The sequence below is a fragment of the Neomonachus schauinslandi genome, chromosome 9 (genome assembly GCF_002201575.2).
Source record: "Neomonachus schauinslandi chromosome 9, ASM220157v2, whole genome shotgun sequence".
Classification (NCBI taxonomy): Eukaryota; Metazoa; Chordata; class Mammalia; order Carnivora; family Phocidae; genus Neomonachus; species Neomonachus schauinslandi.
This window is the reverse complement of record NC_058411.1, coordinates 14110581-14123834: the sequence shown is the minus strand read 5'-3', so window position 1 is coordinate 14123834 and position 13254 is coordinate 14110581. Positions and strand designations below refer to the sequence as shown.

Here is a 13254-nt window from a genome sequence, read left to right as displayed (position 1 = left end):
TAAGAACAGAAAATGGAGTATGTCTCTCTCATAATGTGACGCAAAGGCACTGATACTTTGGCTTCATGGAAGAGGCTTTTCATTTATGAACTCAGGAATTACTGATCTACAGATAACCATGGAAGATACTGGAGAAATACAAGAGAGAGACCCATCCCCCCATCTATTTTTGGAAAGTATCACCATATTGGGTTAGCGGAAATGCTATGTGGTTTTCTAACTTTATTACTATTCTAATTCCAACCAAATTCCCTCCTCATCAGATCCTAGACACCAGTGTCTGCCCTGAAGATTGGGGGACTTCCACCTTGGTAAGAGTAGGTTGGTTTGCCAGAAGAGTGGCAAGACACAATTGAGCGGGAAAGCTTCACATGGTTCCTTCACACGAGGGAGCTCGACCTTGCATCTTCCCTCAGGCCCCCAACAGACCTTCTGGGGTGGTTTCCTTTGGGACATGAGACACTATGAAAGGAAAATGGCCTTCAGATGCGAGCTTGATCCAAAAGTGCAGAGTGAGCAAGGAGAGGATGCTATGGAGGGGTACAGCTCAGTGTGACGGGCCTTCCAAGTGAGAGCCTGGGCCCGACACTGCAAACGTGAGGAGTCATCAGCCATCAGCCAAGTGAGTGAGAGCCAGCCCTATCTATAGCAAGTGAACCGGAGAGCAGAGTGGGACACACAGAGGAATTTTACCACACAGGGTCACCCATCAAAGGGCCGCAACCAAAGCATGGGGCTTTCAAAGGAAAGAGAACTCCATCCAGGGTGGCTCAGAGGCCACGTTCCCAAAAGCTTTGTGAAGTAATCGTTTTTGTGACGGACCTTGAAGGAGGTGCCGATTTGCACGCGGAGGCTGAGGGAAGCCTACACAGAGGCAACAGAATGGATAAGATGGGCCAACACTGGGGAACAAGTTTGGCTCAAGGAGACAGAAGGAATGGGGTGATGTCAGGCTGATATGTGGGAGGCAGTGGGCAGAGAAGCAGCAGGAAAATAGGAGGTGACATCCACACTGGCCCCTTTGAGGGGTCAAAGCTAGTGAGAGACCCTAACCCAGGGCTGGCAATGGAGTAAGAAGGATGGAGGGAAGCAATTTCCCAAGGAAGAGTTCATGTGGCTTGGGCAACTGACCTGATTCTTGGAAGCAGGGGGAATGATGCCACCTTTATTTATATCCCACTTACCAAGGCACTTTTCACACAGGATGTTGCGGTTCATTCTAGAGGTAGACCAGTTGGCCTAGAATCTAATGAACAACTTGCTCACCACTTCCTTCTGCCTTCCTTGCCCCACCTTCTTAGAACAAAAACACTTAATTTGTCTTCATCTCCTTATCTGCAACGGGACTGAGATAATTTGAGCCCAGAAGGCGAAGCTGGCACGTGGACTGGGGTCCCTGGGAATTACTTTGACTTTTCTGAACACCCAAACCAGGTTTACGGTCTTCACTGTTTAGAGGCTGGGCCTCTCCAACCCACGTGACCCTGTGGGACACATGATGATGCCCTTCCCACTTCTTAGGCAGGCTCTGCCCAGAGAGTGTCTCCCTTACCTCACAGCTGCCGTCATTCCAATGGGAGTGATTGGCAAAGGCCGAACTCCAGGAAACAGCCCACGGCTCAGAACCCGTGCTCCATTTTGTATCACTCCTGGAGGAACTGGAAAAGCAAAAAGGAAAGATACCACACATGAGTTCAACTTCTAAGATTTCTGTTGAGTCAGAAATTCTGGATACACCAAAGAAGAGAGAGAGAGAGAGAGTGAAAAGAGAGAGAAAGTATTACTGGCATAGAGAGTGAACAGAGAGAGAAATACGCGTGTGCACGTGCACACACACGCGTACACGCATGCACACCGAGAGGGAAAGAAAGATACCATGCCTCAAGAAAGAGGTTCAGTCAGCCGCAGACCATTACCTTACAATCAAATTATTGATGCACTGGTTTAAAAAAGGGTGAGTATTAAAAAAATGGGCTTCAAACATTATTTGCTTGCGCTTATTAAATACAAGCTTTTATTTCCAGTCAGACCCTAACAAGATCTCAAGAACACTGACAGAAGTCTGATAGCAATGACCGAACAAAAGCATTTCCTCATGCTTCTCCGATCATGGTCAGAAGCTGAGAACACCTTCCTGTTTGTCCTTAATCCAACAAGGGAAAAAGAGAGCCAAAATAATAACAAAGCTGATTTTACAAAAAGCCTCCTGGCACCTCAGTGCTCACAACACAGTTCGTGCTCACAGTGATTTCTGCTGCCGAGGAGAGACCCTTCCTCAGTGTGGCGGGGTAGAGGGTTGGCAGGGAAGCTCTGGCTCCTGCCTCAGAATCATGCAGAGCCCGCCCTGGAGGGCCCACTTCCTCCTTTCTCGAAGCTTCCCCCCAAGCAAATCTCCAGAGAGTTCTCTCACCATCCTGCCTTCTCCTAAATACCCTCGTCCCTGGAGCAACGGTAAGCCAACCTTTTTGCCAGTGAACGTCAGATCCCGTCCGTTTCCATACAATCCCACAGGAGCCTCACACCCGTCTGAGGAGTCACACAACAGGGGAACCACAGGAAATCCGCAAGGGTCCATCTTTCTTGACCTCCCAAATAGCAGTTTCGTTTGGTTCAAGCCAATACTCTTCCTGTACTACCAATTCTCCTCCATGCGTCCACGGGGCCAGGCGTGCTTCATGAAGTGAGAGCCCTGATGCGGGGCTTGGAGTCTTAGCTTTAATCTTAATTCCTCTTGTGTGACTTTATGCAAGTTACCGAAAGCTCTTCTTCCTTCTCTGAACAGCATCCTGAGTCCCCCGAGCTCTGGCTGTGTTCATACAGCACCCCCCCCCCCGTCTCATCCAGAGGCAAAGTGGATAAATCAGGCTTTCTCAAACAAATGCCATACCAAAAAGGCTCCAGAAAATCATACATTCAAAAATGAAAACCCTTCTGGATATTAAGTTTTTAACGTCCATATTGAGTAGAATACTCTGTACAAAACACAAACATTACTTTCATTCATTCATTCATTCATTCATTCATTCATTCATTTATTTGACAGAGAGAGAGATAGAGAGAGCAGGAACACAAGCAGAGGGAGTGGGAGAGGGAGAAGCAGGCTTCCCGCCAAGCAGGAAGCCCGATGTGGGGCTCGATCCCAGGACCCTGGGATCATGACCTGAGCCGAAGGCAGACGCTTAATGACTGAGCCACCCAGGCGCCCCAACATTACTTTCTATCCTGTAAATTTTAGACTTCTAAGAGCATGTTTACATAAATATTCCAAACCTTTAACAAGAGGTCCCTCATATAGGATGAATGTCCACTCCTGAATATAGGATAATGTTATATAGACTGATTCCTCGAGAATTCTGTGGCTCTTGCTAATATTTTTGCTACCTTTTTTTCTAGGTCTGTGTAAAGCCCTTGCCACTGGGTTTTCTAAAAGGTGGATGGGAGACAGAATTAAAACCAGTGCCCAAAGTCAGTACTGCCAATGCAGTCCAGTGGTCCAGAATCTTCCCATTCTCATACCATATTTAACTGTGACAGTAGGCTGAACTAGATCAGAAACTCTTAACCCGTGTGTCCCTTACTCTCAGCCTGATTTCAGACAGCAGATCATCTGAGACAGGAGACTTACCAACTATCTTAGAAGCATGAAGCCTGTATAATGTGATACTCTGGGTACGTATCCTATTTTGCTTAGTTGATAAGTTCTAAGGAAGAGTACCTAAAATTTATATTAACTGACTTACATTACTGATTTCAAGATTTCCTATAGAGCTACGAGACAGAGTGGGATTAGTGTCAGTAGAGACATACAGATCAGGAAGAACACAGAATTCAGAAATATACCCACAAATACATGGCCAACTTGATTTTTGGTGGAGGTAACAAGACAACACAATGGGGGAAACAGAGTTAGAACAACTGGAGATCCGTTTGGGAAGAAATGAACCTTGGTCCTTACCTCATGCCATACATGAAAGTTAATTAGAAACGGATCATGGACATAAACACAGGAACTAAAATTATAAAACTTTTAAAAGAAAAACACAGGAGGAAAAATGCCCATAATTCCCCAGGACAGACACGCAAAAATCAGGAGAACTCTGGAGTTTGTAGACAGGTGCTTCGGGTTGTTTGAAAAGAGAGGCTTTGGTTTGTCTGTTTTGGGGACTGTGGCAAAAGGTTTTTCAGTTATTTTGCCGTATGGTAGTCTCTTTGAAATGGCCTGACAGCCACAGGCTCAGTTAAATTCTGATAATACTGTTGAAGACATCGGTTACTAGGGATCTCATCCAGAACAGCAAGCAAATCTGATAGAAATGACTACTTGTTAAAATAACTTAAAAATTTAAAATCGATACCACAGTTATAATTCTCACCAGCAAAACTATTATAGTCCCATATACAGATTGTATCGATTAACAGATTAACATACCAAGTACCTGCTCAGGTATTAGATGAAGGGGACATGGGGTTGCCACAGTTAAGCGGGACAGAGAGAGAATTAAAGTGACAAGGGAAATATACTATAGTAAGTGCTGGGGCAGGGGGTCTATAGACACGGAAGGATGGAGACACCTGACCTGAAGTAAAGGGTCCCTGGGAAGGCTTCCTGTAGAAAGTGCCATCGAAGTTGGCATTAAGAGGCAGAGGAATGGCACATACAGGGCCTGGAAGTAATAATAACCACAACGTGCACAAGAACAAAAAGTAATTTTGCTGAAGCATATGATCCCCTGCAGGAATGAGGTGCTTTTGGGCTTCGCCCCATGGGTACTGGGAAAACCATTAAAGGGTTCTGAGCAGGGAAGTGGTGCAGAGTTTAGTAATGGCTGCGAGCCAGACTCTGGTGCTGGAAGGCCCTGAGTCTGTGTTCCATCTCTGTCATTTACTGCCTATGTTGCCTGAGCGAGCCACTTCAGTAAGAGGAGGGGGACAGAAATGGGATTTAGCTCAGAGTGGAGATTTAACTGAGTTAATAAAGGCACTACTGTTTAGAAAAATACAGCTTAGTCATCAATACCACCACCAACATCCTCAGAGCATCCTGAGGCCACCTGTGCTGTCTCCATTCCAGGCGAGCCAAAAGTCCGTAAGGACTGAGGGAGACAAACCCAAACCGTGCTGGAAGAACTTAGCCGTCTTCCTGGTCACAGAGTGCAGCTGGAGGAGCAATGGCTGCTCTTAACGGCACTTCTGCTCCCATCGTGCAAATCGTGTCAGAGTCGCCCCTGGCGGGGCGGGGAATGCCTAAAACACCTAAAATCTTGGGACAAAGACTGGGGTGCCCTGGAAAGTGAAGACAGCAGATGGGAGTCCTAGAGCACAGGTTCTCCGGACCTGGCATGGCCAGTGAGTCATCTGCCAGTCAAAGGAGAAAAGCAACCCCAAGGTGACTGCCCCAAGCCCAGAGTCCTCTGCCCAAGTGCCTAGAACCTTTAAGCCCCAGGGGCATGGCCAACAGGGAGCGGAACAAAGAAAGGAAGCCAGTCCTCGGTGCACACAGCCTGGAGACCAGGGTCCACTGATGTGCCTCACCTCATTTAGGCCTCCAGGGAAGAAGTGTTCTGCAGTGGATGAGAGTACAAGCCCGGGGCAACATGGCCTCCGTCCCCGCCAAAGTCTTATCCCACCACTAGCTCTGCAGCTTTGGACAAGTGCCTTAACCTTCCTGTGCCTCAGTTTCCCACAGCTCCCAGGACTGTTTTGAGTATTAAATAGGAAGACCGATGTAAATTGGTCCATTCTGTAAGCTCATCATCACCATCTTGTTCATCCCTCCACCATCGCATCCCATCTCTCTAGCATCTTCTTACCAATTATCTGTAAGGAACAGGACCTGTTGGGGGGGGGGGGGATGGTGCGTCAAGACAGGGGGAAATTCTTCCAGCCTTTTATGCTTTTTGTAGTTCTCCCCAACTCTGCATTCACCCCCTAAAACATCTTCCTGATTAATGAAGTGTATTCACTTCAAAGAGAATCTCATGGACAAAGCTATCCCGCAGCATTAGAAGGCTTTCCCCGAGCTATTTCCTGAACCTCCCGAACCAAGACTCCTGGCACATAAACTAGGCTCTTCTCCTGACTCCTGGAGTTTGCTCTCAAATGAGCTGCAACTGAATGCTGCTTCTGCCAACCCTGGCACTTCCCAGTCCTCCTCACTGGCAACGCTCTCCATGTTGGGATGGCGATGTGTTCGTATTTGCTCACGGGCTGCCAGAAGCCAGCTGTGACACTTAACTATTCTCCCATCTTTCCTCCTTCCTGTCTCCATCCCCAACCGTCAGGAACGAGGCTTGAGAAACGAATCACAGCCAGTCTAAAATGTCCGTGAAAAGCATTCCGAGGTCCATATTTAACTAGTCCTGGATGTGGAGGACTCCGAAGGAGCATGAATGCATTCCTCAGCCCTTTTCCTGCCAGCATGCCTCTCTTTGCCTTCCTCTGCCTCTGTATCACCCTCAGGGTAGACCAGAACACCTACAGACCAACCCCTTTACAACCAGCCTTCCCCTCCCAATGCACTGAGATTGGTACCTCGGCTCCAGCTGGGAAGGGCTGTATGTAGTGAGAAACTGGACATGTCTGTGCTCTCACTGCAAAAGGCACAGGCCTCCAGCACCATCCTGTTCTGTTAGATCAAGTCAATGTTCAGCTTTTATCCGCAAGAAGACACACGTCTGAAATTCTCGATTTGCCGGGATGAGGGGCCAAGGGCAGGAGCCACAGAGCGCCCAGTTCTTGCTGATCGACCACTTTCTCTTATGCTACAGAGCGACTCTAAACTTCCTTATTTTTAACCAGGAAGACAGGAACACACACAGAGTTGAGCCAGGCAGCACTGCTCACCGGGATCTAAATGCGATCACCTTGAGAACCTAAAAAAATGTCGATGGCACAAGACAAACTTCCCTCCGGGCTCCGCCACCCTCAGCACTTCCCCATCCCAGTTTCCTCAGCTTCCCTCCTGATGCTCAGCTTCCTTGATTTTCACAGCTTCTAAAATTAACCTCTGAGCTCCTACTGCTGCCTTTGGAGGGCAGCCCTGGCTAACGCTACCAGAGGCCATAAGCTGAGCAGCAAGTGATTCCGATAATCCTTCCCTTTCCCGAAGTCGGCCTTTCCACCTGCTTACTTGGAAGAATGCTGGGGAGGGGGCTGGAATGGGGGAGCCTACGTGCCAGTTGCCTTTCTTCTCCAGTGCCCGGCGTGTTGGATACATATCCCACTTCGAGGCAGGGTGCAGAATGCCACCTCCATCCCCCCCCCCCCCCCGCTGTCCCATTTTGTTGTTTTGTTTATGATCAGAGTTCCTCTCTGGGAACATTCCAACTAGGGATTATATAAGCCTTTGAAGATGAGTAATGGTGATCTGACTTCATAACAATCTCCCCATTGGGGTTAAAGATGACTCCCAGCGCTTGTCAAAGGGGAACTGCAAAGCAGGTACTTAAGTAGACTCTAGAAGCTGGAATTAAGTCTCCGTAGCCACTTTTATGGGAGGACGGGGTGGGGCGGGGAGGATAGGTGGATGGGACTAGGAGCATAATCCAAAGTTCAAGAGATAAGGAGGCAGCAATGTCCTGTGCTGATTTTTCTGGAAGTAGCATCCTAGAGCGCATGCAAGACAGAATGGCACATCTTGTAGAATGTTCCCCATGCTGCAAAGTGGCAAAGTCTGGAAAAGGGAACATCATCACTGGTGCTGCTGGGAGAGGGGACAAAACACTGAAGCCTGTGGTTTGGATTAGATGCACACAGCTGCCTCATCGAAAGCGAAGCATCAGGTCACCAGGGGAGGCTGAGGGGACCCACAGGGAGTCCAGCTCAAGCAATACACGGGGCCGGGGGGTGGGGAGCTGAGCTCCCATGGGGCAGTGTGGGACCCCTCAAAGATAAAGGGGCTTGGCTGACTGGAATTCTCACCAGCTTCTTGAGGAGCTTACTTTGTACGATCTACTCAGCTTGTGGATGGTGGCTGGTCTGCCAGCCCCGAGCTAGCTTTGCAGAGGCTGGGCCCCGGGAGGATGAGAGGAAACCATCTAAGTGGCTGCCATCTGGTAACCTTAATTGGAGCGGCTACGGAGGTCAATGGCAAAGGAAGAGCCTTTCAAGCCACCCGGGCCAGCCTCTTACGGCTGGAAATGACCGCGGCAGACAGACTAGGCTGGTGGCCTCGGTTCAAACAGGGCATTGCACAGCCCAGGAGGGGAAAACAAGGGAGTATAAATAGCAGGATACAAGGAGGCTCTGTCAACAGAGCTCGGCCTCAGCCCCGCCCGGGGGCTGAACACACACACACACACACACACACACACACACACACGTCCACACCGGGACAAATGCACACCACCACCACCAGGCGGGCCGCCCATCCCCCAGCACTGCGGCTGGGGCCTGCTGCCTCGGAACCTTTTGGGTGAGGAATCACCTCCTACTTTTTCCAGGCCTTGGGCGAAGCTGGCAAGGCAGGGGGTTAGCGGCCACACAAGGCACTCACCGAATCTCAGGAAAAGACACATGATACAAGTAAAATGAAAACAAGGGGAGGGAGGGGAAGAGTGAAGCCAAGAAATGCTAAGAGAAGACCAAGGCCCCGGGGCGTGGAGACACACACCTCTGACTGGTTTACCAAGAGGCTGACCAGCAGCTGGCCACCTGGCTTCCCAAGTGCACACAGCGGACACTCAATCCAAGTTCACTTCCTTCCTGCAGTCCTAGTCCCATTTTTAGGGGCTTTACTCTGGCCTGTTGACCAGGCTCTAGCTGGACCACTTGGGGATTTTACTAGAGACTGGGGCCAGACGGGAAGGTGAATACAAAGATGGTGCTCCTAGCCTCTCCCCTGTCTTAATATCAATTTCTTGGCTGCTCCTGCCAATGGGCCTCTCCTTCCATGACTTTTGGGGGCCTCCTGGTTCCTTCCTTCCTGGAAGGACCCTGGAGCCCCCCTTCTTGGTGTGGCACCTTCCCAAAGGCCGAGGCTGGATTTCTCACAGTGGTTAAGACCGAGGTGGGAAGAAAGACTTCTAAAAACGACCCTATAGCTTCAACACATAAACACTGAGCTTTCAAAACTCGAGTTCAGTATTTTCATGTTAAGTAAGACTATGGATACCTTAAAAAAATAATTATTTATAGTTTGAGTGTTATAGTGAGGGAGTGGGGAGAAGTTCATTGAGCCACGAGAACATTAAAAACCATTAATTTGTCAACTAATCAAGATCAATCCTGTTTCTCTTCTACCTGTGCTCAAGAATTCAGTAATAATGGGCTTTTATGGGAGCTGCTGGGAATCCCTTAATGACCAATCCCCCTGCCTCTTTCTCTCTTAACTCCATTATTCTGGTTCATCAAAAGCATCTCTCGAAGCCAATGATCACTGTGTACAGTGGCCGGGAGCTAAGATGCTGCTGAATCTTGCACAGCTCTGATGAAAAAAGTATGCTTTCCTCATGACAAGTTATGCAGCCTGATTTTGGAAGCCCTTTCAGACCATAACTTGGTTACAATCTGGTCTGTACTCTTCCTGTCATGTCATCTGAGAACAGAGTTTTTTGTTTTGTTTTGAATTTCTCTGTCACTTCAAACATCATTTAAAAACCACATCACAGGGCGCCTGGGTGGCTTAGTTGGTTAAGCGACTGCCTTCGGCTCAGGTCATGATCCTGGAGTCCTGGGATCGAGTCCCACATCGGGCTCCCTGCTCAGCAGGGAGTCTGCTTCTCCCTCTGACCCTCCCCCTCTCATGTGCTCTCTCTCTCAAATAAATTAAAAAAAAAAAAAAAAAAAAAACCACATCACAGGGTAACTGCTAGTTACTGGACTGTACTAATTATACCAGCGCTTAGCAGTGGTGTTTGCTTTTTGGCGGGGTGGGCAGCCTAACACTTCAATTGCTGGTTATCTGAGTTTAGATCAGGAGAAAGAACAGGAACTTGGCACCTTTTGGAGCAGGTAATGGTAGCCCCTGCCAGAAGGATGAGTCTCTCCTGAGAATGTGTGGCCGCATCTCTTGGGTCTTTTAAAAGAAGGAAGGAGAAAGGATAGAGTCAAATTTCCTAAAGCTCTGGGGAAGGCTGTGACCCGCGGAGGGCTATGAAGGATGCTGTGGAATTCCATTATCAGTCCGCTATTCACAAAAGCACCCAAGAACAGATGTTCTCCAACATGGGGGATCTCCCTGACTCAGGAGGCCAGGCAGCCCTCAGGGAGCCAGAGGCCGCAACGAGCTGAAGACCCAGCCCTAAGAATGAGCCAGGCAGGCACCAGCCCCTGGAGGGTGTCGTGGTGGGGTCTGCCGTGTCACTTTATCATCTCCGACCAGTGTGTTCGTCAACGGGAGGCTGCGATGCAGCGAGGTCCTGAGCAGACTCTGGCAAGTGAGCTGGCCATCCGCCAACGGGGTTCTGGCTGGGGGTGAAGTGCGGGCAGAGGAACTAGATTCAAGTCAGTAGGAGGAGGGGACAGATCTCTCCATTTAAAGTCATCACTCGGGAAGAAGACCTTTCTAAAATCACGGTAATCTAGCTCCAGAGGTGGGAAAAAAACGTGAGGCGGTGGATAGAAGAGAAGTTCAAGGGAGGAAGAACGCGGTCTCAAGCTTGACATTGCTCAATGGCCAACAGAAGGTGAAGACAGGAGCCCTGCTTAGCTAAGTGAAGCCTGCCCTTCTCTATGACAGCGTGGAAGGCTGGTGGGGAGGACACCTGGGGACCCATGGTCCATTTCAAGGCCACTCTGAGCTCCTGCACACCCACCTTGCCAGCTCTCTCCTCTAGCTATAAAATGGTAGCCTGCTATTAATGAGGCCCCAGAAGGGAAAGAAATTTCTAGAAACTGTTAAGCTGGCCCCATATAGCCTCGTCTAGCAGAAACTACCAACTCACAGGAACTACTAGTGCAGGAGAAAGCAAGTTCTCTCCACTGGGACTCATTATGGGGTCTGCTTCCCTTCCTCCCAAGTCTTAAGCCCTGAGATTACAGAAAACCTTTGTCGTCTTGGAAACACACCTATGCATTCATTCACACATATGCATGGCTGCATGTTTGTATGCATATGCATGTAATCGTGCACGGACGTAGTTTTAAAGTAATTCTACCAGGGAAGTTCTACTTGAGCATTAGTTCTTCCTATGGCCCGGTATATAAGTGAGAAGGTTAAGTTCACGAACTACGGTGCCGTAGGCTACAGACATATCTACTCACAACCTGCTTGTATCTCAGGGGGAGCATTCAAAAGCATCATGGCACCAGCAGCGTCAATGTCAGGATCTGGAAAAATCAACCAATAAACAACATTATTTACAACGGGGCCGGTGTGTGTGTGTTTCCCCCTGCAAGTCACAGTTTATGAAAGCAACAGAGAAAAAAAAAAAAAAAATCCAGGAACCAGATGAGCTAATCCCAAAGGTGACTTTCTTCCCATTTGGATTTGGGAGGAAGAAAGGTATTCTAGAATGAGATTTAAGGGGCAGGTTGGTAAGTTTTTCAGACAAAGCATGGTCCCTCCTCATTTTGCTAATTTCATAACTGGCACTGTATGTTCCTGATAAGCTGCTGACCTGGGCAGCCCCGTGCTTGCTCCCCTGGGAGTAGGGGAGTGGGGTGACAACAGGAAGTTTAGCTCTAGGAATCTTTGATGAACTGGGGAAGCTCACAGCACCAACAAGAGACAGCCCTAAATATACCTGCATCTAGTAAGATACACACAAGACGTCGGGGTATTTCCATCTGTCAGCAGAATGTAAATTATGTTTTCTGAGACTGTGTGTGCGTGCGCAATATTGGTAGAGGTGGTGAAGGCATTAAAAAAAAAAAGGCATTTAAAATATAAAGAAAAAAATTAAAGTTACGATGTCGAGGGCACAATGTTGGCTTTCGCATCTATTACTGCTTTTAATATGGGACCAAAAAAAAAAAAAAATACTCCTCACTCTGTTGCTCTAATTCTTAATAGGTTTATGAATCCTTACTGATCCACGAGTTGACAGATGGCAGGTTATATAGAGACAGAGAAAAATATTATCCTTTTATAACTAAATTCATTTTCCTCTGAGAAACAGCAGTGCCGCTGCCATGGAAATGAGAGTTGCCACGGCAACAGTAAACAACCCCCAAGAATGGTCACTGAATAGGCTGAAAAGAACATCTGCCCCAGTGCGGCGTCCCAGCTGCCCCGGGGCGAAATTCGCTTATAGTGTGGTGCTGCTTCGTGACAGAAGCTGCCGCCTGTGCCCCGTCCAAATAAATGAAGTGTGCAATTGAAGTCGACATCAAAATGCCCGCCCTTGCAGACTACTACCTCGGTGTCCGCTAAACCCAGTGACTAACGATGGGGGGACAGGGGGGCTCACACTTGTCACTTTTTGTACAAATTACACACCAAAAAATTCAATTTACTACTAATGGCTCCATGGCACTTTACTTTGGGTATTATGCGAGGAAATGACTTTTTTACTGTTTAAAAAAGTACATTTTTCATACTTTATATGTGCAGTTTAATTCCAAGGGAGTAACGTGATGCAGTATAAAGCCCCACAAGCGATTAATAATAAGGATGACGGTCGTTCTAGAAGACAGTGTCTCAAAAACAGGTGATGGGGCTGAGGGGGAGGAACTTTACTCCACAGGCCTTTTTGGATTTTGCCTGCAGGAGGTCCGTTACTTACACTCAATGATGGAGTGAAGGTTTGTTTTAATAGTATACTGTGTGAGAAACAGGTAAATTAACTTATTTGGCAACTCCCGGGGTGAAATTCCTAAAACAGTCATCGCTCCCCACTGATATTAAAATATATATATACATGTTAGTTGAACTGAAAGACTTAAGGCCCCTCTCACGGCTCCCAGGGTTCCTGCTATTCCTGTGCCTTTGTCCCCCACACGGCCTGTGGCCAAGAAGCAGGGCTCATAGCTTCTGGAAGATGCTGTGGAGGGACTGAGGCCTTCTCCCACTCCCTCTTTTTGGAAAGACTCCCTTCCCCTCTCAGGACTGAGAAAACACACCTGGCTCTCGGCAGAGCAAAGGTTCCTTACCGTCTTCAAGAACACAAGTATGGCGGGCAACCCAGGGTTGGCCTGGCTGCATGGCCCCCGCCTCCCCAGGTGACTCTTACCCAGACTTTCCCTCAACCACCAGGAGGCTCGATGGGGATAGAACAAGAGGAAATACAGGTTAAAAAAAAAAAAAAAAAATCAGGAGTCTTCTCCTATTTATTTCCCCAGAAAATGAAACAAAGTGGTTCTTTATTCTTCAAA

General features: G+C 48.2%; 1 protein-coding gene across 2 annotated transcripts in view; it reads right to left on the bottom strand.

Moving 5' to 3' along the window:
• Window positions 1-13254, bottom strand: part of FOXN3 (forkhead box N3) — a 221934-nt gene that overhangs the window by 20340 nt on the left and 188340 nt on the right. The window contains exons 4-5 of one of the 2 annotated variants that reach the window (XM_021679814.2): window positions 11203-11268; window positions 1553-1658 (exon numbers count right to left, since the gene is read on the bottom strand). In XM_021679814.2, coding sequence (XP_021535489.1) covers window positions 1553-1658; window positions 11203-11268 — 172 coding nt within the window. The remainder of the gene's footprint in view (window positions 1-1552; window positions 1659-11202; window positions 11269-13254) is intronic. The other variant, XM_021679815.2, reaches the window with a different exon arrangement.